This window comes from Drosophila kikkawai, chromosome 2R (assembly GCF_030179895.1).
Source record: "Drosophila kikkawai strain 14028-0561.14 chromosome 2R, DkikHiC1v2, whole genome shotgun sequence".
NCBI lineage: Eukaryota > Metazoa > Arthropoda > Insecta > Diptera > Drosophilidae > Drosophila > Drosophila kikkawai.
In genome coordinates, this window is record NC_091729.1 from 8,177,953 (window position 1) to 8,205,089 (window position 27,137).

The 27,137-nt window shown below is 46.3% G+C and overlaps 2 protein-coding genes across 3 annotated transcripts in view; both read right to left on the reverse strand.

Moving 5' to 3' along the window:
- Positions 1-2,317, reverse strand: part of LOC108086193 (uncharacterized) — a 101,971-nt gene extending 99,654 nt beyond the window's left edge. For both annotated transcript variants that reach the window (XR_011444652.1, XM_041777031.2), the window contains exon 1: positions 1,676-2,317. The gene's annotated coding sequence lies outside the window, so the exon portion shown is untranslated. The remainder of the gene's footprint in view (positions 1-1,675) is intronic.
- Positions 2,318-18,606: 16,289 nt separating this feature from the next.
- LOC138928152 (arginine-glutamic acid dipeptide repeats protein-like) lies at positions 18,607-23,556 on the reverse strand. The gene is made up of 2 exons (XM_070284702.1): positions 23,000-23,556; positions 18,607-20,885 (listed from the first exon to the last, which is right to left on the reverse strand). Exon 2 carries the CDS (start codon positions 20,483-20,485, stop codon positions 18,785-18,787), a length of 1,701 nt encoding a protein of 566 aa, XP_070140803.1. The 5' UTR covers positions 20,486-20,885; positions 23,000-23,556; the 3' UTR covers positions 18,607-18,784.
- Between the last annotated feature and the right edge of the window lie 3,581 nt (positions 23,557-27,137).

Consider the following 27,137-nt stretch of genomic DNA (forward strand, 5'->3'; position numbering starts at 1 on the left):
AAACACAAGCGACCCGAACTCGCACATCGTCCCAAAAACAAGAACAATTTTAAAGGGACCTGCGCGGCTGGCGTTGACTTCTGCACTAAAGAAAAAAGTTTGGATTTCTTTTGCAGTCGTTTTTCTTAGGCGGACATAAATGCACGTAAAAATGGCTGAAGATATTGATCTACTCAAAAAGTTTTTGTCAGTGTATTTTCTCGGCTCGCACATTCTGTGTGTCGCGTGGGTGCGACGGTTCGCAACGCTGGGGGTTGTTGTTGTTTTTTTTTTTTTTCAGCGAGCTGCTGCTCAAACCGTTAGATCTCGTGCCCATCGCTGGTTTAAACAAGAAAGAAAGCTAACTTGTTCACGCCGAAGTTTGTATACCCTTGCAGATTGCAATTGGATCATTAAGAATCGAGCCATTCTGGTTTAATAATTAATAAGAAAATATATAAAATTTGTATATCTATACATAGGATAAATAAAATGCTGAAAACACAAAACAGAGTTTCATTACATTTTACCTATACTTATTATGTTTACAGTTCCAGCTTTACATTTTCTCTAAATTTACCAATCGCTTGTATGGCAGATATAAATAGTTGTCCGATTTTCATAAAATGTATACCAAAATTCTGAAATAATACCAACAGCTCATATCTCAAAGTAGATTAAAATACGTTGAAAAACAACGTAGTTATAATTTTTTTCTATTAATTTTCCGATCGTTTCTATGTCAGCTAAATGATATAGTCGTCCGACTAATGCATTAAAGTGACATATAGTCATCTTGCTCGCAGTTGTGTAAAACGCTATAGCGCTGTCAAATCCTTAATGAAATCTCTAATTAATACGCTAATGTCATAATGAAGAAAATTGTAATTGAAAAGTGAATTGGCCAGTTCATAAGATCATCGCAAGTCTACAATGGACTCCAAATTCGGGAACGTAAAATTTGAAAAAAAAGAAATGATTTAACAACGGCTTTACTTGAGGAACGGGCTAAAATCCCATCAGAAACCAAAAGCCTAATTTAGAATTATGTACACAGTGAATACAAAAAAAAAAAAAAAAAATTTATCAATTCTGTATTGATTTAGATCTGTTGTTGATCAAAAGGGCGGACATACTAAATATTAAAATTTAAAAAAAAACGTTGTATAATTTTCTATTAATTAATCAAAGACCTGGCACAAAAAAGCTGTGACATTGAAATAAGCAGTATTCCTAGTTTTTATTATTTATTTTAGAAGTTGTTGGCCAAAATGAATAAATGAAACTATATTTTTTACCACTATAACTAACTAACACTTAACTATATTTTTACCATTTTTGTCAATTGCACTTATGGCTCGGAAGTTATAGCGTTTTTAAATCGGAAATTAGGTGTAGGTATAATAAGCTGTAAACCACTGTACATATAAACATACACTATTAAAAGAAAATTCTAGAAATTCATGCATATGCACTATTTCTCTAATCCAATAAAAATATAAGTTTATCTAATTGTAAAAACTGGCAGAATACCAATTGACACACACACAACAACTTGTTAAAAGAAATCAATGCGATTCGAGTTTCAAGGAATCACAAAATAAGACACCATTTACTATTATTGTTCAAGCTACATACATACATGTATGTACATACGTATGTATGAAAAATCATATGTACATATGTACAGACTTACCCCAAGTCTCCTTATGTGATCGACGAAAGCACTTCCATGTCCACAACGTTTTGGTTTTCTTTTGCTGGAAACTTGTTTACAAGGTCACACATTCCACATACCTCATCTGGTTTGCAAAGCAATAAAGTCCAAGTTTGACCAATTTGTTTTTTGTTCCTTGTTATTTTTTACGAGACTGCACAATAACCCAGTGAGCGTTGAGCCCAGTGTTGTCAGATGTAAAATAGGGTTCCTCCTAAAAAATCTCAAAAAGATTAAATTTCCCCTTAATTTGGTTTATCTAGATGTTTTGGTTTTAAGCACGGTATAAGAGGACCAAACACTGTCTTAAAACAGTGAGAGAGAGCGAGAATCAGCTGTTCGTAAGCACTGATTTAAATGTCTGTACGGAGACGCAAAAATAAAATACTAGAAAATAACATGGCGTTAGGGGATTATGTGAGGGCACACTTTTAGTATTTCCTGAGCGGGGTGCTAGACGGAATACAAAAAAAAGTTCTCGACTGTTTGCCTTTCGCTCTCTCTTGAAGTTTCTTGGCACATTTGAAATTATGGATTTTGTCATGAACAAGAAATTTTTTTAAATTTCCCATAAATTCCCAATAATTACAATTCATGAAAAAGTAAACAAAGATGGCTAAAGCGGACGATGTGGGAGTAAAATGAATAGTTTATCAACTATTTAGGCTGTTTAATAACAGCAAAAGCACAGATTGCGTCAGATTTTATCCGCACTAACTTAAAATGAATTAGATGACGAGGAATTTGAGTTTCTCTAATGATTTTTCTCCAACAAAGAGCAAATTCCCCGATGAGTGTGTATAGGTGGTATAGGCATCAAAAATCTTTAAAATAAGGAACAGGAAGGCGGTTTATATTAAATGGTAACAATTGGTGACATTTTGGGGCAAGAATATACAGAAAAACACCAACCACTATTTTGGGTATGATTGTAGCTTTCGCGCCACATTTTAAATTTGATTTTTCAATTGTTCCTCGCCAACTTTGTTTACATTTTTCGTAGTGTTGGTCAAATTTGCACAGTTAAGAAGAAGAAATCAGATTTGCACCGAAAAACTATCGCCTAACTATCGTCAAACAAACCGTGGTTAGATTTTAATGCGTTCTAACCGCGGTCCATTTGAGAATATTCGGAACGGCAAAACCTTATGGGCAGTTACTTCAACGGACGGTGAATGCGCTTTGACGGTGTGTGGGAAGACCCTATAAACAAACTTGGCAAGGAACAAATGAAATATGGAATTTAAAATGTGGCGCCAAAGCTACAAGCATGCCCAAAATAGTTGTCTTGCCCCAAAGTGTCCCCAATTGTTACTATTTAAATAAAACGCCTACCTCTGCTTTATTTTAGAGATTTTGTGAGGCCTACCGTTTCTGCAAATGCGCTGTGTGGGAAGACAGTATTAATTATGAATGCTCAATAAACGACATTGTCATTCTACAAAAATTGGTATGTGCTTTATCAAATTCCCTTCAGTCGTTCAGGAGAAAACCCCTTTTTTCTATTTATTTACATATATGCACCAAGCGAATAATATATGTATACGGCAGCCCTGGCTGCCTATATATCATTAAATTTGATTATATATTTATGGTACGAGTACGACTTATGCAAAAGGAAGATTGTTTCATAAACGACATCGTTTTTCTAAATATTTTAATCCATATTTCATCAAAATCCGTTCGGTCGTTTAGCACAAAATCCATTTTTCTTGTTTTTTCGATTATTATTTGGGTACAAGTAGCGCTTTTTTTGGGCGTGTACCAACACACACTGTACACTGAGCCACAGCGAAAATTCTAAAGTAATTTTGGTAAAAATATCCAAACGTTTATACTGTCTTCCCACACAGCGCATTTGTGAGGAACGTTTGGGATTTTTCACAAATGTGAAACTCGTGTTCCCACACAACATTAATGCGCATTTAGCATCCGAACAACTGATCGATCAGCTGTGGCTCATGAAAACGTAAACAAAGGCGGTCGAATTGGCAGTTGCAAATTTGAAACGGAGCATTTACCAACTATTTTGGCTGTTGTACAACAGCAAAAGGCACAGATTGCGTCAGAATTTATCCGCAATAAATTTAAATGAATTAAATGACAAGGAATTTTAGTTTTTCTAATGATTTTTCTCTAACAAAGAGCAAATTCCCCGAAGAGTGTCTATAGGTGGTATAGGCATCCAAAATCTTTAAATTAGGTAGAGGTAGGCGGTTTATATTAAATAGTAACAATTGGGGACATATTGGGGCAAGAATATACAGAAAAAACGCCAACATCTATTTTGGGCATGCTTTTAGCTTTGGCGCCACGTTTTAAATTCCATGTCTCATTTGTTTCTCGCCAAGTGTGTATACATTTTCGTAGTGATGGTCAAATTTTCAGAGTTGCACCGAAGAACTATCGCCTAACTATCGCCAAACAAACCGTGGTTAGATTTTAATGCTGAACTAACGCCGCACAGTAGCGCCTTTTCTCATTTTACGTTGCAAAAATCATAACTTTTGAACAAAACAAGATAACTAAATAATTTAAACGCCATTTTATAGGTAATTATTGTAAAATTAACATATGTATTGGAAAATCTGCCACGCCCACTCATTCGCCTTTTTAAAGGGTATCAAAGTGAAGAAATATTTTTTTCTCAATGAAGACAATTTTTTAAAAATATTTTTTATTTAATTTTTTATCTTTATTTTAATATATTTGCTTAAATAAAAATAATTTGAAAACTGAAAAAAAAAATTTTTTTTTGTTCTATGTTTAACCGCCACAGAACCGTGAGCGCTACAGTTAGTTTTTTTTTTTGTTGGTTTGCACACTGGTCCCAAAGTACAAAATTTGTGCAAGAATCCAATTTTTTTTTTTAAGAGTTGGGCAAAAACAATATTTTATTGCGATAGAGTAATATTCAGGGCAATTGAAAATAATAGAGTTTCAATTGAAATTGCATCCCTGCGATCGCTGGCAGCCCTGGAAATCAGCTAATCGTTTACCGCAAACTTTGGCATTGCTTTCTCGTGAAATTAATGCAAAGTTTGAAAACAAATTGTGTAAAATCTAATATCTCGATTGCAATAATTAAAAATGGATGATAATTGTGCAAGTATGTGAAATATTATGTAATATTGCAATATTTGTTATATGTGTAATTTCTTTATTAATAACTAACTTTTGTCGTGTTCCGTGGAATAAAGGTATATAGTATTTAATCGTATTTAAGAAACTATTGATACAGATGTTATCTTTAACATATATATTTTTTGATTACACTAATTTTTTTTGCCCGTTTTTGCCCGATTCCATGAAATATTGTTTTTTGACAGACAACATCGATTTGAGCTATGCTGAAATGGTAGAGGTTTGGCTGGCAAATGGTCGTGAAAATAAAAGTATTTATGATTTTGTGCTGCAGCATATTATTAAAACATTAAAGGAACATATAAAGAACTCAATAGACAAGAAAATAGCAAACTTTCTTGCTGCATTAAAAACACGGTTAGACAATTGTAACCGGGATGTTTCAAGACTTAAGAAGAAGCATGAAAATTGGCTCGCATTACGTTTCAAAATCAAATTATTACCATCTGATTTTATGGAAGAGGCCCCCAAAAATGCAGGACGCCCACGACTAAACTATGATGCAGGAAGTTGCCGATTAAAGCAAAGATTAGCTGCCGATCTTTCATCTAAAAATAATAACGACGTTAATCTTCTTGCTCATGCAGCAAACTTGGCTGCAAAATAGGCGCGATTGACCGATGAGGAAGTATCTTCCAAAGCAGAGCCTGTACCGTTCACTCCAGAAGAAGCCTTAGACTTTTTAATTGAAAACGGCTTTACAAAAAAACAGTATATGAGCATGAGGCTGCAAAGTAAATGCAGGAATTGCGACATTTATCCGAGCTACAAAAAAATTATCGCTGCAAAAGATAAGTGCAGGCCTAAAGGAATAAATATTACGGAGTCTGTCGCTTCTGTTTCACTACAAAACATGCTTAATCACACTGTCGAACGTATATTACAATTACAAAAAGACATATTTGATGTTTATCCAAATATTTGTAATATGAAATTAATTGCCAGTTATGGATTTGACGGTTCAACTGGCCAAAGTTTGTACAAACAATATTTTGAAGATTGTATACCAGATACATTTGATGATTTGATGATGGAGATGACTTGGACACAACTGAATTTACTAATGACTATTCTTTTGATTTAGATGTAGAAAATGATTAATTTAATAAATATATGTGATAAAAAAAATAAATAAAATTAGCCGAAAACTTTCCTCATTTCCTATTTTAGTTATTTTTTCATTTAAAATATTTATTTTCTGATAAGAAACTAAAATATAAGCCATGTAAAACTGAAAGCAATATCAATTGACAAACGGACGTATGAGTAATTTTGTTGTTTATAAGGGGAGGTAAGGAAGGCGTGGCCCGATCGCAAAAAATTTTTCCACAGGCTTTTTATATCCAACAACCATTAACTGTACCAAGTTTCAAGCGTATATCTCCATTTTTCTAATTACTGCACAAATTTTGGACTTTGGGACCAGTGTGGTTTGTATGAAATTGTGTCCGTATTTTGGTATATTTTACCCTGAGTTGTTTCAGTGTTTTGCTTCGCAATGCCAGAGTCGCAGCTGGACGCAGACTTTCTAAACGGATTCTGATTCAGGAAAGATACACGCAGTGCGTAGTCATAGTGTTGTATGACGCATACACGGAAAACAATTTCGACTTTGAATGCTCATATCTTCCTCAAAAAAAATTTGAAAATTTTTTTGGTTACAGATTCGGAATCCTTGGGAAATTCTCTGTCGATTTCTTATGGTTTAAATCGATTTGGAGATTATGAGTTTTTCGATTTTTGCAACAGCTTTCGTTCGAGAGGCGCTACTGTGCGCCGGCCCATTTGGGAAAATTCGGAACGGCAAAACCTTATGGAGCATTTGTTCAACGGATGCTAAATGCGCTTTAATGTTGTGTGGGAAGACCCTATTAGGCCAGTAGATGTTAAGAAAATTTGTTTTTTATTTCCAATTTTATTCATATCCTTCTGCAGCCCTGACTGATCGACAAGTGTAATTGTCGCCGCTCTGGCAACATTCCAAAACTCCTGTTGCCGTTAAATCTTACCTACTAGCGAAGGTAAGATATTTTTATTTATTTAATTTCTTTAAGATGAAAATTTTGAACAATTGGTGGACAAGGCGGTGACGGCCAAGGTGGCCAACGTGGTCGTGTCGGAAATCGCGGTCGTGACGTCCAACGTGACCGTGGCGGCCGAGCTGGTCGTGGCGGCCAGGAGGGAGGACGCGGACAGGGCCCCAATCGGCGGGAGGGGGTGGCTTTGGTGGCGAGAAATTACCCGGTGGACCAACAACGCACAGTCCGCCGGTCTGTGATGGAGGCGCTTCGTCCGCAGCCCCAACCTCAACCCCTGGAGCCGTCAGAGCCCCCGCAGCAATCGGAGACCATGGAGCAAGCGACCCAATGAAAACATAAAAAATACTCTGAAGTTTGATTCCTTTCTTGTTTTTACTTACTTTTAAGTAGACCCTCAGAAGCCAAAGCCCCTGCCTCGAGCTCCTTTATCATTATTTTCTGGCACCTTGTTCCACATGGCATTGTGCTGTGTGGGCTGGTGGTGCTCCACTGCGGCCACTTCGAGCCGTTGCAGCTCCTAAAGCTTGCTTTCGTAGGCAGTTAGAGCTGCCTCCAGGACAGCTGATTTATTTTCCAGGTACTTCCACTCCAAGCGCTTAATTTGCTCCTGATAGTTGCGCTTCTCCTGAATTGAAGCCAGGCCATTGTCGGAAAAACTCAGCTGCGCAGCTCCGTCTTGCATTCGCTTTCGTTGTTGGACTTGAGCCTGGCAAGCAGCTTCTGGGGACTCAGGTAGCCATTGCTGGCCACGTTTTTATTGAGCACTACAGGCACCGAGCAGGTCTGGCGAAAGCGCAGGAAGGGTTTGAGTATGAGGCTCAGCAACTGCGGGGATATAGTGGCCGTGGCCTGCATTATAACGCGTATGCTTGTTCATGGCTTCCAGAACTTGTTTGTGGCACTTCAGGTGCTCCTCCCTGTAGTACAAAGACTCCACATTGATCCAGTCCATGCACGACCTGAGGCTGGGGAGTAATGTATTAGAAGATACTTGTCACGTAGCAGTATCAAATGGGGCAAGTAACTTTGTTAGATCCAAAAGGATTTCTAATTCGTCCACAGTAAAAGGTTGTGGTGCTTTTGATGTATTTAGAAAAACTTTGCCGATAGCGTTTTCAAAATCCTGTCTATTATATAATACGCGCTGTTCCATATTATAGGAACTTCCTGATTAAGACTATCAAGCCTGCTCCGGTAATCGTACATTTGCCAAAAAATTTGTCTGGGAGCCTGCAGTGTTCTGGAACAAGGTCCTATTCAGCGACGAAAGTAAATTCTGTATTTTTGGTATAAAAGGGCGAAAAATTGTGTGGCGTAAGAGCGGTACCGCGCTGGACGTGCTGTTGCTCCGACAGTAAAGCATGGTGGTGGCGGTGTGATGGTGTTTATCGTGTTTATCGAGTCGACCATGGATCACAACGCTTATCTGCAAATTTTAAAGGATAATTTGCACGAAAGTGCCAGAAAATTAGGGTTAGCTGGGAACTTTTGGTTTCAGCAAGATAATGACATTTGTAGAATCTTCTCGCTCAGAGGGCCGCAGCTTTGGCGACTATGAAAAAATGTACCCGACGCCTTCGCAAAAGCCAAACAGCGGGTATACAAGGCCACGTCGAAGGCAAACAAATTTAAGCCCAACATTCCGACCTCGGAATAAGTTTTAATTTTTTTTCCGGTTTTTACCTCGGAAAAAGTTTTGATTTTTTTTTCTGTATTTCTTATTTTTTAGTTTTAATTTATTTTAAGATTTGAATTCCGTTCCTTATTTTATATAATATGTATAAAAACAAAACGCGTTCCTTAATAAACTATAATTAAAAATATAAACAAAAATTATTGTTAAACAAGTTTTAATGATTTATTTTATTTATTTTTGTACTCTCTGGGGAGGAAGAATTTCTTCCAATATCAAATTTTGATACTCTCTGGGGAGGAAGTATTCCATCAAAAGGCGAGAATTTCTTCCTCTCCCGAGCAGCGACGGCGTCTTCGTACATCCTATTTGTTATACTCTCTTGGGAGGGGAAATTCCGTCAAAAATCCAATTTTTATACTCTATGGGGAGGATGACGGTAGTACTACGCACTCCTGGTAACTAACACCATCTAAATTCGGCGCTAACTTTAAAAAATTTGTTTGCAATGCTCAACAAATGTGCCAACTGCACGGTCGAAGCGAAAAAATGTTGCTCTTATTTCAAATTAAATCTTATTGAATTCTATCCGACAGATTTTGAGAAATTTAAAAATTAAATTCTCCCACACAAATTCAAATCAGATGGGCGCGCCCGCCTACGATCTTACTTGCTCAAGCTGGCGACGGTCACACCGAGAAGATATAATCGCGTACAAAAGTGGCGGCCACACTAAACCTCGACAGGCCCTATATAAAGAGGGCCACACCATAGATGTTCGGCCGTTGTTCGACATTGGTTGGCCGGACTGGGCGGTGTGCTCCGGATCGGTGGTGTCATGGAAATTTTTTTTATATCGACCTTGTTTAATAGAGCCCCGAGGGTCCATACCCGTACCGCCTCTGTCACGTCTCTTACCACAGGGGGAGTAAAAGTGAAGTTGCCGAGTACGGATGCACCGCGGAGGCGCTCCCGCGTAATCCGCGTTGTGTGTGAGCTGCGGCATGTCCCCAACGAACCTGGGTGCAGGCCGGACGAGTGAGGCAGTGGGGAACACTCACCTGCAGCGGCAAGCCTTGGATGTCCACGGATGACCAAGTAAATCCGAATTACAAATCCTGTGATTTGGGCCGGCGGCGAGAGTGGTGAGAGCATTCCTTCCAGTTTCTTGCCCCATTGTTGTTGCCTCCTCCAGTCCAGTGCAATATTCCTTCCACGGCAAATGTGGCTGCCCCCGCAGCACATGCCAGTCACGCCAGCTGATGGACAGATCAGCTGCGATCCAGTGTTGGGTAGCCCCCAGTTCTGCAGCGGTCTGGCAACCCATCGCCGCCGCCAGGTGGCGCTGAGAGGATCCACCCAGCAGTTGGCGCTGGTGCGCAAACCTTAGCTGACGAAAGCTGCATGCTACAGCACGTACATGCCAAACACCGATCCAGGAGGTAGCATACCTTTTAGGGCTGCTGCTCCTGATCCTTGGCTCGAGGAAGTGGGATCATCACGGAACTCGTGATCAAGGCCCGCACAGGGGATTAAATGGTGGTAAAGGTCAAGGAGCCGACCATCAGCCAACCCCTCCGCTTTGCGGTCCACCTTTAAAATCGGGGCTCTGGCGACCGAGCAGGGGCGGTATAACCCCCACCTGCTAAGTCTCGGGGAAACCCCTGACCATCGAGGGACCCCATAAGTGCACTCGCCTTTCCTCCACACTCCTCCACGTAGCGTCTGTCCCATAATGGGCGGCTATGTGATCTGCGTCTGCGCCACATTGGCCGGCAGAAGAACAAACCTGGCAGCAGGCTCTAGCTGCATCAAATCTCCCAAACCCAGGCAGCGTCTGACCCACATTGGGCGGCTACCTGGTCTGCGTCTGAGCCACATTGGCCGGCAGTTAAACATACCTGGCAGGAGGTATAAAATGCAGCCCTTGCATTGGGCCAAAATGCAAACAAAATTGGAATGTCTTCGCAAAACGAGAATACTCCAGGTGGCAGCCACACATGTGGAAATCCACCCGCGGGAGAACCCGCGGCCAGGGCAAGGATTCTGGAGGCCCTAAAAAACATTCCCCCAAGCACTGACGTGGCGGTGGCTGACTTGGCCGCCACGGTAGTTAATACGCCAAGCCAAGACGACGAGAAAGATGACGGTCCAATGGCCTTTAGAAGGAGCAGCAGGGTTCTAAGATCCCCGCTCCTCCCAGCGAGCAAGGCTCCGGTACCGACAGCAGGAGAGAATGCGGACTCCCAAACTCCCAAAAGGGCACGGGACGCCGCCAGCCCAGCAGGCTCTCAGCGAGATACGCCACCTAAGAGATGCAGGGAATCGCAGTGTCTCAAAAACATTGCGGAGCTGGGAAAGATCCTGGATGATGTCCTCGACGACATCAATAACAAGCAGGTCCGACACATAACCTTGGTTATGAAGACCAAGCTGGCGAGGGTGAAGGACCTGCAAGCCGACATAGGGGAGTGGCTCAACTCTGCTCGGAAACCTGAGGAGACGGACCGACCCGAAACTGCAGTAGCATGCCACAACTGTTCCCAGGGCGGGAACAAGATTGAGAGCACTCAGAGGCGGGACGCAGCACAGCAGACGCCCAAGGTCTGGAGCAAGGACGGCGCAACACAGACGGAGGCGCGGCGAGCCCCGACCACCACTACAGAGAAATCGCAAGTAACGGCGGCCAACTCGAGCGCGAAGAACCTGCGGCGCGCCCCCACGCCGGCTGAAGCTGCTAAGCAGGGGAAAACTTCCGCAAGAGGGACACCCGCGGCCAGCGCGCCCAAATCCAGGGCACCCAACCCGCCGCAGCCAACCGGCCCAGCGACTGAAGGCCCAGAAGCCGAGGGAGGCGCCTGGAAAACCTACACGAGGAAAAAGCGGCGCAAGAAACTCGAGGCTCCTCATCGATCCCGCCCGGACGCAGTCATTATAGCTGCGAAAGGGAAGACATACAGTGAAATCCTGGCCATGGTCACCAGAAGGGACGACAGCCAGCTTGCAGGCCTGGGTAATTGCGTCAAAAAGGTTAGACGAACCACCAACGGAAACCTTCTGCTAGAGGTGGCGAAGAATAGCGCTGAGAGCGCAGCGTCAATGCGAACGAGCATAGCGCAGGTGCTTGGTGAAACGGCGGAGGTTCGGGCGATGTCAGAGGACTCAAAGGTCTCTGTGCTCGAGATCCGAGAGCTGGACGCCCTAGCCAAAGAGCCCGAGATTGTGGCCGCGATCGCGGAGCAATTCAGCTTGGATGGGGCCAAGGTCAAAGTGCGAAGCCTCCGCCCTGGCTATGCCGAGTCACAGACGGCAGTAATTAGCCTCCCGTGCCCCCTGGCAAAGGCGGTGCTTAAGAGAGGTTCTCTACGCATAGGCTGGACTTCCTGCACGATCAGGGAGAGGACAGGCCCCCCAAGATGCTACCGGTGTCTCGAGGCTGGCCACCTGGCCGCAAACTGCAGAAGCGCGACCGACCGGAGCGGCTGCTGCATAAAATGCGGGGAGAGGGGACACAAAGCCGCTAAGTGTCCCAACGAGGCGAAATGCTTCCTCTGCGCTGCTTCCGGCAAGAAGGAGACGAGGCACCAGGCAGGCAGCAAAAGCTGCCCGTCCAGGAGCTCCAGTAGCAGTGGCGCCTTCCCCCGTAACGCGCCATGCAGTTGATTCAGCTGAACCTGAATCACTGCAGGGCAGCGCATGATCTGCTGATGCAGACGGTGCGCGACCTGGACGTGGATGTGGCGGTGCTCAGCGAGCCATACAAGGCTGCAAGCACACATGGTTGGGCCATGGACCGGACTGGCAAAGCTGCGCTGTGGATGTGCGGGCGGGAACCCGCTCACATGTCCGACGTCAGATCGGCGGATGGCTTCGTTCGCGGTAGAGTAGGCGGGGTGTGGGTGTACAGCTGCTACCTGGCACCAAGCCTCACCCTGGAGGCCTTCAGCAGCATCATCGACGAGCTCAGCGATGACATCCGCGGACGGAGCAACACACTAGTGGGCGGCGACTTCAACGCTTGGGCCCAGGATTGGGGGGCGCCCTCAACCAACGCCAGAGGCCGCATCATCCTGGAGGCCTTCGCCTCCCTGGATATTGCTCTGCTGAATGAGGGTACCCAGCATACCTTCAACAGAGCGGGAGCAGGGTCCGTTATAGACCTCACTTACGCTAGCAGTGCACTAGCCTGCCTAGCCAGGTGGAGGATCAGCGAGATCTATACAGCCAGCGATCATGAGGCCATCCTCGTCTCCCTCGGCGAGAACTCACCGAGCAGGACGATCCCGCCCAGCGCAAATAAGGCATATCGGCAAGACACGCTCAACGCCCAAGCGTTCTCGAGCGCCTTAGCGGGCCTAGCCACAGACGAAACGGACAGCGCTAACGACGCTGCGCTCAAACTGGCGGCCGCGGTCGAGCGTGCATGCAATGCAAGTATGCAGAAGCGGAAATCTTTCCGGAAGCATCACGCACCGGTGTACTGGTGGAGCGATGACATCGCAAACCTCCGCTCCTCTTGCCTCCGAGCCAGGAGGAAAGTCCAGAGAGCGCGCGGCTCTCCGAACTTACCAGCCCGCAGCGAGGCTTACAGAACCGCAAGGGCGGCCCTAAAGAAGGCGATAAAGTCCAGTAAGAGAGAGTGCTTTCTTAAGCTATGCGACGACGTGGAGAAGGACCCATGGGGCGGGGCCTACCAGAAAGTCGTAAAGCGAGTGAGCGCTGGCAGCAAGGCGCCAACGGACCCTGAGGCTCTCGAAGGCATAGTCCGGGTGCTATTTCCGACTGGGCAACCGCTCAACTTCCATGTGAGCAGGGAGCCCATGGAGATATGCCCGGTCTCGGAGCAGGAGATCTTAGTGTCAGCGAGGACGCTCAAAAACAAGAAGGCGCCAGGCCCTGATTCAATCCCTAACAGGGCGGCCAAACTGCTGCTCACACTGCACGCCAAAGCGATCGCCGATTTGTTCAACAAGTGCCTGGCGGAAGGCTCGTTCCCAGTGAGATGGAAGCGCCAGAAGCTTCTTCTTCTCCCGAAACCGGGGAAGCCAGCGGGCGAGGCATCTTCGTACAGACCCATCTGTCTGCTGGATACGATTGGGAAGGTATTTGAGAAGATGATTGTTGTAAGGCTGGAGGCAGCGATAGAGCGCGCTGGTGGGCTCGCGCCAAACCAGTTCGGCTTCCGGAAGAGGAGATCGACCCTGGATGCCATTGAAACGGTCACAAACCTGGCCGCGAACGCTATCGCTGGCGCGAGATGGAAAAAAGGCGCCAAGGAATACTGCCTGGTTGTTACTCTTGACATCCGGAACGCATTCAACTCTGCGGACTGGAGGCGGACACTGGAGGCTCTGGAAGCCTTCAGCATCCCGGGCTACCTGCTGAGGATAGTCCGCAGCTACCTCAGCGAGAGGAGTCTCATCGTGGACACGTCCCAGGGTACCAGAACGCACGAGGTCTCAGCCGGAGTCCCGCAGGGCTCCGTTTTGGGACCACTGCTCTGGAACACGATGTATAACGGGGTGCTAAACCTCCCGCTATCCTCGAACACCACTATCGTTGGCTTTGCCGACGACGTGGCGCTGGTGGTAGTGGCGAAGGAGCTGGCAGATGCGGAGATGGCGGCAAATAGCGCGATCCGTGCGGTCGAGTCCTGGCTTGCAGTCGCCGGCCTCGAACTGGCCTCGCACAAGACCGAGGCAGTCCTGATCTCCAGCAGGAAGCGAGTGGAAACGGCGGAGATCCGGGTAGGTGGACTTCCAATCACCTCCCAGCGTGCACTGAGGTACCTGGGCGTCATCCTGGACACAGGCCTCTGCTACAGAGAACACCTAGAGTATGTTCATAAAAAGGCCAGCGAAACCGCAAGGTCCCTCTCCAGGATCCTGCTGAACACCAGGGGGCCCAAGCAGTGCAAGAGGAAGCTGCTCATGAGCGTCGTCACGTCGCAACTCCTCTATGCAGCCCCAGCCTGGGCGGAGGCTGTGAAAGTCAGGAGCTATGTGAGGGGTGTAGAAGGGGTGTACCGCCTATGCGCTCTAAGAGTAGCGTGCGCCTTCCGGACTGTCTCCGACGACGCGGCCCTAGTCATAGCGGGGCAGGTGCCGATATGTGAGCTGGTTCGAGAAGCCCAGGAAGCCCGCCTCTCACGCGAGCCGGGAAACTCTTCGGCGAGGCGTGAGGTCAGGAGCAGCGCCAGAAGCAGTAGTATCGCCCGGTGGCAGTCCCGGTGGGACAGTTCCACAAAGGGCCGTTGGACTCACCGCTTGATCCCTGATATCCAAAGCTGGATCACCCGAAAGCACGGCGAGGTAGACTTCTACCTGACACAGGCGCTCAGTGGGCACGGTTGTTTTCGGAGCTACCTAAAACGTTTCGGCCACGACCCAGAGGACCACTGCCCGGAATGCGGGACCGGAGTCGAAGAGAACGCTCACCACGTTCTTTTCGAATGCCATCGTTTTCACCACGAGCGGCTGGCACTGGAGGAAGTTGTGGGCGCTGCCATCGGAGCTGACATTCTGGTCCCCACTATGCTTGGCAGCCAGAAGGCCTGGGACGCGACTGCCACTTTTGTGGCAAGCGTCATGAAAACGCTGAGAACTCTGGAGACGGAGAGAAGGATGCGTGCAGAGTAGGTGGCCCGTACCTCGCGCGAAGCAATGCCTAGCGGCGGTACCGCGCGACCAAGGCCCTCTACACCGTAAATCAAAGCAGCCTTCAATCAAACAATTTGCAGTCTTCGTTCTTTTCTGTTTGTTGTTATTTGTATATTACTAAGGATTTAATGTTGTTAATAAATGGAATATAAAAAAAAAAAAAAAAAAAAAAACGTCTCTTACCACATAATGGGTGTCGTTCGTCATAGAGTTTAATTTGAGGCCCATGGGCGCAAGTTTGCCTCCAGCATTTTCATTGAGAGCTGTCATTTCCTTGTTCAACAACACCAGCTCTTCACCACTCAAACCTTGCTGGTTGAGGTTAACGAAGAGTTTTCCAGGTAATCAGTGGAACTAATTGCCCAAAATAACGCCCACAAAGAAACCATTTCTAGCCTAATGTCGACTTTGGACAAGCAATCACAGGATCTCATGAAATTAAAATAGAGCCAGGAGAAGCTCGAATTTGCAAACTTCCAGCAGGCCTCCCTGCACAGCGCAGAGCTCCAAAAGTGCGAGGCTCAAAACCTGGAGTTGCAGGAAATAATCAAAAGCTTGCAACACATGCTGAAGGATGAAGGTCAAGCCTTGCAGGCTGAGCAGGAAAAGCTAGCCAAGGCCACCCACGAAAGTCTGGGGCTAAAAACTGAATTGGATGGCGAAAAAGAGCGTTATCAGGCCGATATAACTGCCCTCAAAACTGCACTTGAACACAGGAACAGAGCATCGAGTGCTGAGCAAGCGAAGATGAAGATGCAAAGTCTTGTGGCTGAACTTGATGAGCTTAGGAAGGTTAATACCAGCCTCAAGGATGAGAAGAACCAGATGGGCAATCAGTTGGCAGCTGCTAAGGAAAAGTACGAGGATGAACTAAAGGAGCACATGAATAAGATGATCGCCCTGCAAGAGGACCTCGAGAACAAGGAAACCAAGCTAATTGCTCTCGAGCACGAGAAGGATCATAAAGCAGCTGAAGACCATTACCGTGAGGCATTGCTCCTGACCGAAATGGAACGCATCAACAGTTACTTAAAATGGCACACTTGCTTTCTATTAAGGATTCTACTTATGCCTTCTATTCATGCTTATATACTAAAATAATAGTATATGTCGGAGAACGAATAATCTCCTCAGCCATCGTTGAGCTAGTTAGTTCCGTTCGTCTTCGCCGTCTCCAAGAGAATGTGTATCACGCCACTTTTCCTTTTACCCTTTCACCTTTTTCTAACTTTCACTCAAACGACTATCCTAGGCAATGTCTACCTGTCTCTCTCTCTCTCTCTTGCGACAGACAAACGGGCCTCACTCAGTAACAGACTGTCTTCTGTCCTTGTCCTGTTACATGCTCAACTGTCATTGCGCCTGCGCGCCGGCGACACCTGTCAAGCTAACAGGACTCAAATACCAGAGAATGCCGAATCATTCTGTTGCCAAGGCAACAAGCATTCCAAATTTGCACTTATCAACCTCTGTACTTTCCGACATATATATAGTGACATATCCACAGTCCCATAGACTCTGTCTACGCCTACTTTACACACCACACAATACACAATATTGTAATACCCTGTAACACATACACACTTGCCCAATACACCCTTTGCTACCCTAGCTTATATCCATACACATCAGATAGCAACCGCCGGATGTTTATAAGAATTCCAAAGCCAAAACTAGCGGAATAAACCCAGGCTTTACACAAAGGATGCAATCTGAAACTCTAAACAAACTCCAGACAGTCCCTTCTGTAGACTAAACAATTATGACTTAAGTCATCACACGTTCCCACGTTCAAAGTTCGGACTCGCCAAAGTCGAAAATAAAAATATTAGATTTCAATAAACAATCGAAAATCAAAGAGCACTTATATCCAAGAGCGAATGCACTTGAATCTAAGAGAAGATTAATTATCAACTCCAAGCTCTCTTCTAAATCCTCTCCAGAACTTTAAAGTTTAAATCCATATCTGAAAGCTCAAGACCGAGGCTTGAACGTCAATCTATCCAGATCAATTAACAGAGTTCAGTTTAAGACCTTGTAAGGATGTGTCTTAGGCCGGGGTAAACCTCAGCGGCCCAGGATTCCTCTCCAGAAATATTTATATTTTAGAGACGGCCAGGACATGGACGCCGAATTTTTATTGAATTTTCTAGGGGCAAAATGGCAGCGAAAAGGGGCTCGTTTTCAAAAGGGGAACTCTGGCTTCGGGAAAATGGGAATCTTGGACGGTCACCCTGGCGATGGCCAGGTGCTCCTCCGTTTTCCTGCGCCCGTTCGGTTGCCCAGCAGCGGCGACTCTTTCGATCGGCAAAATCTCCGCCGCCCGGGATGACCCAGCGGCGAGGGCGGGCAAAAATGCAGATCGAAAGGGAAAGGGAGAGGGGGAAGGGGAAACCTACAAAACGCGCGATCACCCTGGCGATGGCCAGGTGCTCCTCCGTTTCCGGCGCCTGCCCGGTTGCCCAGCAGCGGCGACTCTTCCGATCGGCAAAATCTCTGCCGCCCGGGATAACCCAGCGGCTATGGCGGGCAAAATGCAGATCGGAAGGGGAAAGGAGAGGGAAGAGGGGGAAATCTGTGAACACGTGCCGGCGGCGATGAACTCGTAGCTCGGGAAAAGCCCAGCAGCCCCGATGCCCTACGCCAGATCTGTGCCCGGGAGAACCCAGCGGCGACAAATCCCGCTCCCGTCCCGCTGCTCTGGCCCGGAGCTTGCCCAGCGACCACGCGGAGTTGGTGCGGGAGAACCCAGCCACCAGCTCGGCGAGTGAGTGAGCGGGAGGGGAACCCTTTGGCCCGCGTCACGATAAGAAATTAATTTTAACAACGCGGAGTTTTAAGTGGGTGCGAGGGAGAAAGACGATGAAATTTCTGAATTCATTTTCTGTGCTTTATTACATTAATTAATTATTGTCTACGTTTTCCTAACCTATGACTGCCGTCCCTAACCTGGCCCTACGCCACACTCCAGTAAACGCTACTCTGACATGGCTCGCAGCCGGCTCACCCGCTGTTATCGGTGGACTGGGACACGTGTCCTGCAGCCAGGATATGCAAGGGCACTCGCGTGTCCCTTTTGGGACTTAGTCGTTTGGGGAAAACCACGTGTCCTTTGAGGACTTGCCGCCCGCGGCGGGAGAGATGTGTAACGATCGCGTTCGAAGCTGCCAGAGAAGAGATCGCGGTCGCAGCTTGCAAAGCCCTTGTCACCTCGTCTCTGCCAAAAATGTCCGGGCAGCGCAGCTTTCGGCCGTCGGCTTTGTTATTGTTATTGTTTATGTTTTGATCGGCATGTAAATAAGCACGATCAAAACGTAAACACGCACGATCGTCGGAGGGGAAATGTCGCTGCCTCTGCCGCTGTTCGCGTCGGCAGCGGAGAGGGGAAATGTCTTCAGCGTGGTCCCTACAGTCTGTCTTTGAAAAATGTTTACGTTCGTTGCAGTCTTAAATATAATTTGGCCCTTCTTGGGCAAAATAACTCCGGCGGTGTGTGGGTGTGTGTGCGGTGTGTGTGTGGTGTGTGGTGTGTGTGGGTGTATGTACTTAAATTCTAACTTATAAAATATGCTAACTTCTAGGATTAATATTAATTACATTATATATATTTACACTATTTACATCTGTTTTGTGACTTCGTCACACTCCATCCCATCTTCGGGAGGGCTGGAGAGTGGCGATCACCTTGCCGTTCCGATTTATTTGGACGCGGAAGCGTTGATTCACATCCTCCTCCAGAACTCGAATCGTCCGTCGTCGAGGAGTCTCGAGTCGGCCTTGGATCCGGTGGAGCAGGGCGGCCGGCAACGTGCCGTTCGGCGTGGTCCCCCCCGCCGGGGCAGGCACCCAGCGGGGAGGGCTGAGGGCTCCCTCGTCGGTGTCCAGCGATGATTCGTCGGACGAACTGGTCGGGCTGTCTGCCCATGGTGCGCTCCGGCGCCGTGCTCGGCGTCGGCGGCGGGTGCGTGGTCTCCGGATGGAGCCTCGCGTCGTTGGGGCGGCGTGAGGTTGACCCGCAGGGGTCCGAAGCGGTGGTCAGGTGGCACCTCCTCCTCATCATTGCCGTTAGGAGGGGTAACTTCCGGAGGGGTGCCTGCGGCCCGATGTGGCCGGTGCGCAGGGGTGCCTGGAGCGGCATGCCCCTTGAGGGTGCTGGACGCGGTATGGTGTCGCCCGGGTGGACCTCCTCCTCGTCATCGCCACGGTGGTGGGCGACTTCCAGAGGGGGTTGTTGTGACCCAATGGGGCCGATGTGCCTGGACACTAGGGGCGGCATTCCCCTTGCGGATGATGGCCGTAGTCTAGCGTGTTCATCCGGATTCACTCCCTCCTCCTCATCGCCACGGTGGTGGGCGACTTCCAGAGGGAGCAGTGATGGCCCGATGGGGCTGGTGTGCTGGGACGCCAATGGTGGCATCCCCTCGGTAGAGGGCCGACGGGGCCCGGCGTGGTTGCCGGTGTTCGCCTCCTCCACGTTGTCGTCGTCGATGGTGGTGCCCTCGATGGGTAGAGCCCGTGGCCGGAAGGGGTCGGCGAGGCTGTCGCTGGGAAGCGGCTGGCTTGGCCGGCGCCGTGGAGCGCCTGTAGGAGCTCGTCGCCCGCACCGTACATCCATGCGGTGTCCTGTGGCGCCGGGGCGGGAGTCGGCGGATGGCCTTGTCCGTCCATCGTCTGGTGGGCCTCGGTGGGGGCGGAATCTGTGCAGCGCGTGGCTCGTCGTGCCTTGTGGTAGGCGGGCTGAAGGCGGTTGTCGCTGTTTGAGGGGTCGATCGGTGCGCATGAAGATGCGATGCTCTGCGATGTGTGATACCCCTGAGAGAGTATCAAATTTGGCCAGTTCCTGGTCCAGGAACTCCTTCACCCAAGGCTCGGGGTAATCCGGCGTCTCGGATTCCTCTATCTGGAATGAGACTTGATCCTCTGTGGGGTGACTCACCGAATTGACGGTTCCGCATAGGGGCGGGCTTGGCTCCGGCGTTTCCTCGACGTGATCCTGGAAGCGGACACGTTTTGTGGAGGTACGGAAGGGATTCCGTTGCGCGGCTGTGGCATCTGCCACGGGCAAAGCCTGTCTCCAACAGGGCGGCTGGTTCTCCGTCGCTGGTGATGCTGTCTCGAAACTGTGCTCGAGGTGAGGTACTTGGCTGGTCTTCGAGTTCGGAGCGTGGCTCCCTTGGCTGCCCTCGATGGGTAGAGCGTGGCTCTCCTTGGGCTGCCGTCTGTGGCTTCTCGTCGAGGTTGGAGTGTGACTCCGTTGTCGTCCTTCGCTGATCAGAGCGTGGCTCTGCATGGTGGGCCATTGGTGGCTCTTCATCGAGGTTGGAGTGTGACTCCGTCGTTGTACTTCGCTGGGCAGAGCGTGGCTCCGTCGATGTGCTTCGTTGCTCAGAGCGTGGCTCTGAGTGATGTGCCGGGGATGGCTCTTCGTGGTGGGAGTGTGACTCCGTCGTCGTTCTTCGTTGGTCAGAGCGTGGCTCTGCGGGCTGGTCCCGTGGGTTGGAGCGTGGCTCCCTTCGCTGGTCAGAGCGTGGCTCTGTCGTTGGTCTTCGCTGGTCAGAGCGTGGCTCTGTCGTTGGTCTTCGCTGGTCAGAGCGTGGCTCTGTCGTTGGACTTCGCTGGTCAGAGCGTGGCTCTGTCGTTGGTCTTCGCTGGTCAGAGCGTGGCTCTGTTGTTGGTCTTCGCTGGTCAGAGCGTTCGCAGTCGGAGGGTCTGCCCTATATTTGTATTTATTTTATTTTATTTTATTTGATTATTTTACTTGGAATTATTTAAATTTGATTTTTTTTTTTTTTTTTTTTTTTCCCATTTTATTCATTTTATTTCGATTTATTTTAATTTTATTGATTTATCTTAATTTTTATTGATTCATTTTAATTTTTATTGTTTTTTTATTTTATTTTATTCAAATAAAATTATTCCTGGATTTATTTTATTATTGGTTTATTATCCTGTCTGGATTTATTTAATTATTGTTATATTTGAGTTTATTTAATTTTTATTATATTTTGGCTTATTTAATTTTTATTATTTCGGGTTATGATTTGGATTATTTATTTATTTGAATCCTTATTATTTTTATAATTTTTATTATGTTCTCGGCGGCAGGATTCTTTGAGGGTTTGCGGGTGTCCTCGACGTGGTTGAAGGATTTTGAAAATCTTCCCGATGTGTAAAAGGATACGACGATGAGTGCGACGAGTTGATTTCAAAGGGTTCAACGAGGTGGTTCTGCGAGGTGTATTCTATGAGCTTATCTTCCGAAGTGTCTACGAGCGATGTGTATGTAATGAGATGATCTTGCGGAGTGTCCCTCCTAGCGAGGGTCCCCTGTATATATTGCTGCCTAAGCTAGCCGACGCTGCTGCCGCGGGCAGAGCAGAACTGGAGATGTGTGTGGGCCACGTGTGTGTGTGCTTGCGCGAAGCGTCCCTCTGCCGGCGTTGACGCTGGCAGTGACGTTGCCTACGAATTCTGGCGTGACTGTACCGCTTGTTTTTGGCGACGATGCGTATGCACCGATGGAAATTTACCACGCGTTTTTTTTTCTATTCCCTTTTCTCCTGTACTTTGCTGATTTTTGCCGGCGACCGTATGTCGCGACACGTGGGACGAAAATTTCTTACACTCGCAAAACAAATGTGCGCTGATCGAGAAATATGTTTATGTAATATATTTCCTGATTAAATTTTCTATCCTCGTCCTTTAGAAAACTAAATTTCCCTGCTTTTGCCTTCGCGAAAAATTTATATTATATTTTTTTTTCCTACTAGAAAATTCTGGTTTTCGGCCAGTGGGGCTTTAATCCACTGAAAAAAATTATCCTAGCTGTCCTGACCGGTCCCTGTTCGGGCGCCATCTGTAAGGATGTGTCTTAGGCCGGGGTAAACCTCAGCGGCCCAGGATTCCTCTCCAGAAATATTTATATTTTAGAGACGGCCAGGACATGGACGCCGAATTTTTATTGAATTTTCTAGGGGCAAAATGGCAGCGAAAAGGGGCTCGTTTTCAAAAGGGGAACTCTGGCTTCGGGAAAATGGGAATCTTGGACGGTCACCCTGGCGATGGCCAGGTGCTCCTCCGTTTTCCTGCGCCCGTTCGGTTGCCCAGCAGCGGCGACTCTTTCGATCGGCAAAATCTCCGCCGCCCGGGATGACCCAGCGGCGAGGGCGGGCAAAAATGCAGATCGAAAGGGAAAGGGAGAGGGGGAAGGGGAAACCTACAAAACGCGCGATCACCCTGGCGATGGCCAGGTGCTCCTCCGTTTCCGGCGCCTGCCCGGTTGCCCAGCAGCGGCGACTCTTCCGATCGGCAAAATCTCTGCCGCCCGGGATAACCCAGCGGCTATGGCGGGCAAAATGCAGATCGGAAGGGGAAAGGAGAGGGAAGAGGGGGAAATCTGTGAACACGTGCCGGCGGCGATGAACTCGTAGCTCGGGAAAAGCCCAGCAGCCCCGATGCCCTACGCCAGATCTGTGCCCGGGAGAACCCAGCGGCGACAAATCCCGCTCCCGTCCCGCTGCTCTGGCCCGGAGCTTGCCCAGCGACCACGCGGAGTTGGTGCGGGAGAACCCAGCCACCAGCTCGGCGAGTGAGTGAGCGGGAGGGGAACCCTTTGGCGCGCGTCACGATAAGAAATTAATTTTAACAACGCGGAGTTTTAAGTGGGTGCGAGGGAGAAAGACGATGAAATTTCTGAATTCATTTTCTGTGCTTTATTACATTAATTAATTATTGTCTACGTTTTCCTAACCTATGACTGCCGTCCCTAACCTGGCCCTACGCCACACTCCAGTAAACGCTACTCTGACATGGCTCGCAGCCGGCTCACCCGCTGTTATCGGTGGACTGGGACACGTGTCCTGCAGCCAGGATATGCAAGGGCACTCGCGTGTCCCTTTTGGGACTTAGTCGTTTGGGGAAAACCACGTGTCCTTTGAGGACTTGCCGCCCGCGGCGGGAGAGATGTGTAACGATCGCGTTCGAAGCTGCCAGAGAAGAGATCGCGGTCGCAGCTTGCAAAGCCCTTGTCACCTCGTCTCTGCCAAAAATGTCCGGGCAGCGCAGCTTTCGGCCGTCGGCTTTGTTATTGTTATTGTTTATGTTTTGATCGGCATGTAAATAAGCACGATCAAAACGTAAACACGCACGATCGTCGGAGGGGAAATGTCGCTGCCTCTGCCGCTGTTCGCGTCGGCAGCGGAGAGGGGAAATGTCTTCAGCGTGGTCCCTACAGTCTGTCTTTGAAAAATGTTTACGTTCGTTGCAGTCTTAAATATAATTTGGCCCTTCTTGGGCAAAATAACTCCGGCGGTGTGTGGGTGTGTGTGCGGTGTGTGTGTGGTGTGTGGTGTGTGTGGGTGTATGTACTTAAATTCTAACTTATAAAATATGCTAACTTCTAGGATTAATATTAATTACATTATATATATTTACACTATTTACATCTGTTTTGTGACTTCGTCACAACCTAAAAGATTTAGGTTGGTGTTCTTCAAAATAAAAATAACTTGTAAAACCAATATTCAGTTAAATAAAGTTTATAATTTTTTAACTTATGAATAACGCAAGTATCTAATTGGCGCAGCCGGTAGGATCCTAAAATAAAAGAGTCCTTAAAATACGGTACTGGTGTAACTAAAAAGGATATGCTATATGACTAGCAGTCCTAACACTAGCGAATTTTAATAGTGATTCTAAAAATTAGTGATCCGCAGAAGAATCTACGTGATTCAAAGTGTCAAAAAAAAATCCCGTGCGGTCGGAAAAATAAAATCAACAATTATTTAATTCCGTGAGAAAAACTGAAAATCCCGTGAGGTCAGAAAATAAATTCTGCAAATAAATAATATAACCAATCAATAAACTTACCAACCAACAAAATATATATATATATATATAAGTACACCTAAATCAATTGCTGGCGCAAATAAAGGAGTTACATTACTACGATGGAACTCCAGGAAAGCTGTCTGGCTTTATTAGCCAGGTGGACCAGTTATTGTCGCTTTACCCTACTCAAGATGCACGCCAAGCACACGTAATCTACGGAGCAATCAGGAGAGTCATCGTTGATGACGCACTAGAGGCAATAACTCAAGCAGGAGCAACAGCGTGGACCGATATGAGGACAGCCCTGGCGACATCATTCAAGGATCATCGTCCATACGTAACCTTGATTAAACAACTGGAGGAGACTACCTATCCAGGCAGTATTAGTAAGTTTATTGAACGTTTAGAAAGTCAGGTTAGAAATATATTTGATAAGCTAGAATTGGAGAGTGACCCTGTGGCAAAGTCCAATTATTCAGAAATGCTAAAAACCACAATAAAAACGACAATCGATAGAAAACTTCCGGACAGGATGTACATGTCACTAGCAAGAAAAGACATAGATACCATTCCTAAATTAAAACAAGCCACAATGGAGTTGGGTCTTTACGACTCAAATCCAATGGATAGTTTTTCGAAATTGAGCTGGCAAGGTCGCAAAAGCGGGGGGAATAAGAATCAGAAGAATAATCAAAGATATTATAATAATAAATATAATCACCCCAGTAATTATCACAATTCTACTAACCAAAATTATTCTACACAAAACACTAACCAGAATAATCAAAATCAAAACAATTCTCGTAATACTAACCCGAGTAACCAAACTATTCCACCAAATCAAAGGGGAAATTTTAATACATGCAGAGATGGTTTAACTCAGGCTAGGCAGAACAACCCCCTTAATTTCCAACCTTTAACGTCTAACAACGCTAATAATAGCGGAGGTGTCAAGAGGCAGAGGGAAAGTTCAAGCGGACAAAGCCGCATGGACGTAAATTTTCATCAAGCTGCCTCGGAGACACAGGAATTAGAAGAGGAAGGGTCGGTCCATTTTTAAAAATTACATATGAAAATAAGCTTTATAAGGGCATGGTTGACACAGGGTCTTCCATCAATATCATAAAGGAAAACTTTGCAAAAGTAAAAGAAAGTACAGAAAAATTATCGGTATACACTATAATGGGGCCAATAAAATTGGTAAAAAGCATCAAATTAAAACCCAGTGCTGTGTGTCCGTCCGAACAAAAATTTTATGTGCACAATTTTTCCGAAAATTATGATTTCCTGTTAGGTCGCCCTTATCTAGAAATCACCAAAGCAAAAATTGATTACGAGAAGGAGACAGTAACTTTGGGGTCCAAAACCTATAAGTTCTGTTTCGAGGAAGAAAAGGGCGAGACCGCATCTACAAAATGCCTCGACCCAAAACTTAAAAATTAGCTTGCATCTGCAGAACAGCTCATGGATAAAATTGCACCTACAAAAGGAGCAAAATCCAAATCAAAGAAGGAGAAGACCGCACCATCAAAGTGCCTTACTCCAGTTAAAGACTTAAAGGGCCAGAAAGAAAACAAAATTGACCCTAAGTCCGTTGACAACGATATATGCAATAAATATAGACTCGAACACCTAAATGTTGAAGAGGTTGAGTGTTTGAAGAAGGTTCTCTATGAATATAGGGACATTCAGTACAAAGAAGGTGAAAATTTGACTTTCACAAGTACTATCAAACACGTTATCCAAACTCAACATGAGGACCCAGTTTACCGAAAACCCTATAAGTATCCCCAAAGCGTGGATCAGGAGGTAAATAAACAAATAAAAGAAATGATTGAGCAGGGAATAATTCGTAAATCGAAATCTCCTTACTGCTCTCCCATTTGGGTAGTCCCCAAGAAGGCTGATGCCTCAGGGAAACCGAAATTTCGGTTAGTCGTCGACTACAGGAATCTAAATGAGATCACTGTAAATGACAAATTTCCCATTCCACGAATGGATGAGATACTGGACAAACTTGGTCGTTGCCAGTATTTCACCACGATTGACCTAGCTAAAGGATTCCATCAAATCCAAATGGATGACAATTCCATTGCAAAGACAGCCTTTTCGACCAAACATGGGCATTACGAATACACACGTATGCCTTTTGGTTTGAAAAATGCACCTGCAACATTCCAGAGATGCATGAACAATCTTCTTGAAGATTTGATCTACAGAGATTGCTTAGTGTACCTAGATGATATAATTATCTACTCCACTTCATTGGAGGAGCATATCTTATCACTTAGGAAAGTCTTCGGAAAGTTAAGGGATGCTAATTTGAAGTTGCAGCTAGACAAGTGCGAATTCATGAAAAAAGAAACTGAGTTTCTGGGACATGTTGTCACGACAGACGGTATCAAACCTAATCCAAACAAAACCAATGCTATTGTAAATTTTCCATTGCCAAAGACCCCAAAACAGATTAAATCATTCTTGGGACTTTGTGGCTTCTATAGGAAATTCATTCCCAACTTCGCAAAGGTCGTCAAACCAATGACGATGAAGTTGAAGAAAGGAGCTGTAATCGATACCAAGTGCAAAGATTACATTGGGTCATTTGAAAGGTTAAAAGTATTGATAACCTCAGAGCCGATCTTGATCTACCCTGATTTTTCAAAACCCTTTTCCCTTACAACAGACGCAAGTAACTTAGCGATAGGGGCAGTATTATCCCAAAATCACAAACCCATATGTTATGCCAGTAGAACGCTAAATGAGCATGAAATTAACTATGCTACAATCGAAAAAGAATTGCTAGCAATAGTTTGGGCAACTAAGTACTTCAGGTCATACCTATTTGGCAGGCCATTTGAAATACAAAGTGACCATAAACCACTGGTATGGCTGAACAATATCAAGGAACCTAACATGAAACTCCAAAGATGGAAGATTAAATTGAATGAGTTCGATTACAAAATAAAATATCTACCCGGAAAAGAAAACTATGTAGCAGACGCCCTCTCCAGAACAAAAATTGAGGAAGTAATGCTCGGTGAAATTGCAAACAGCAATGATGCCACTATCCATAGTGCAGGGGAAGATAATTTGAACTACATATCCATCTCTGAGAGACCATTGAATTTCTATTCTCG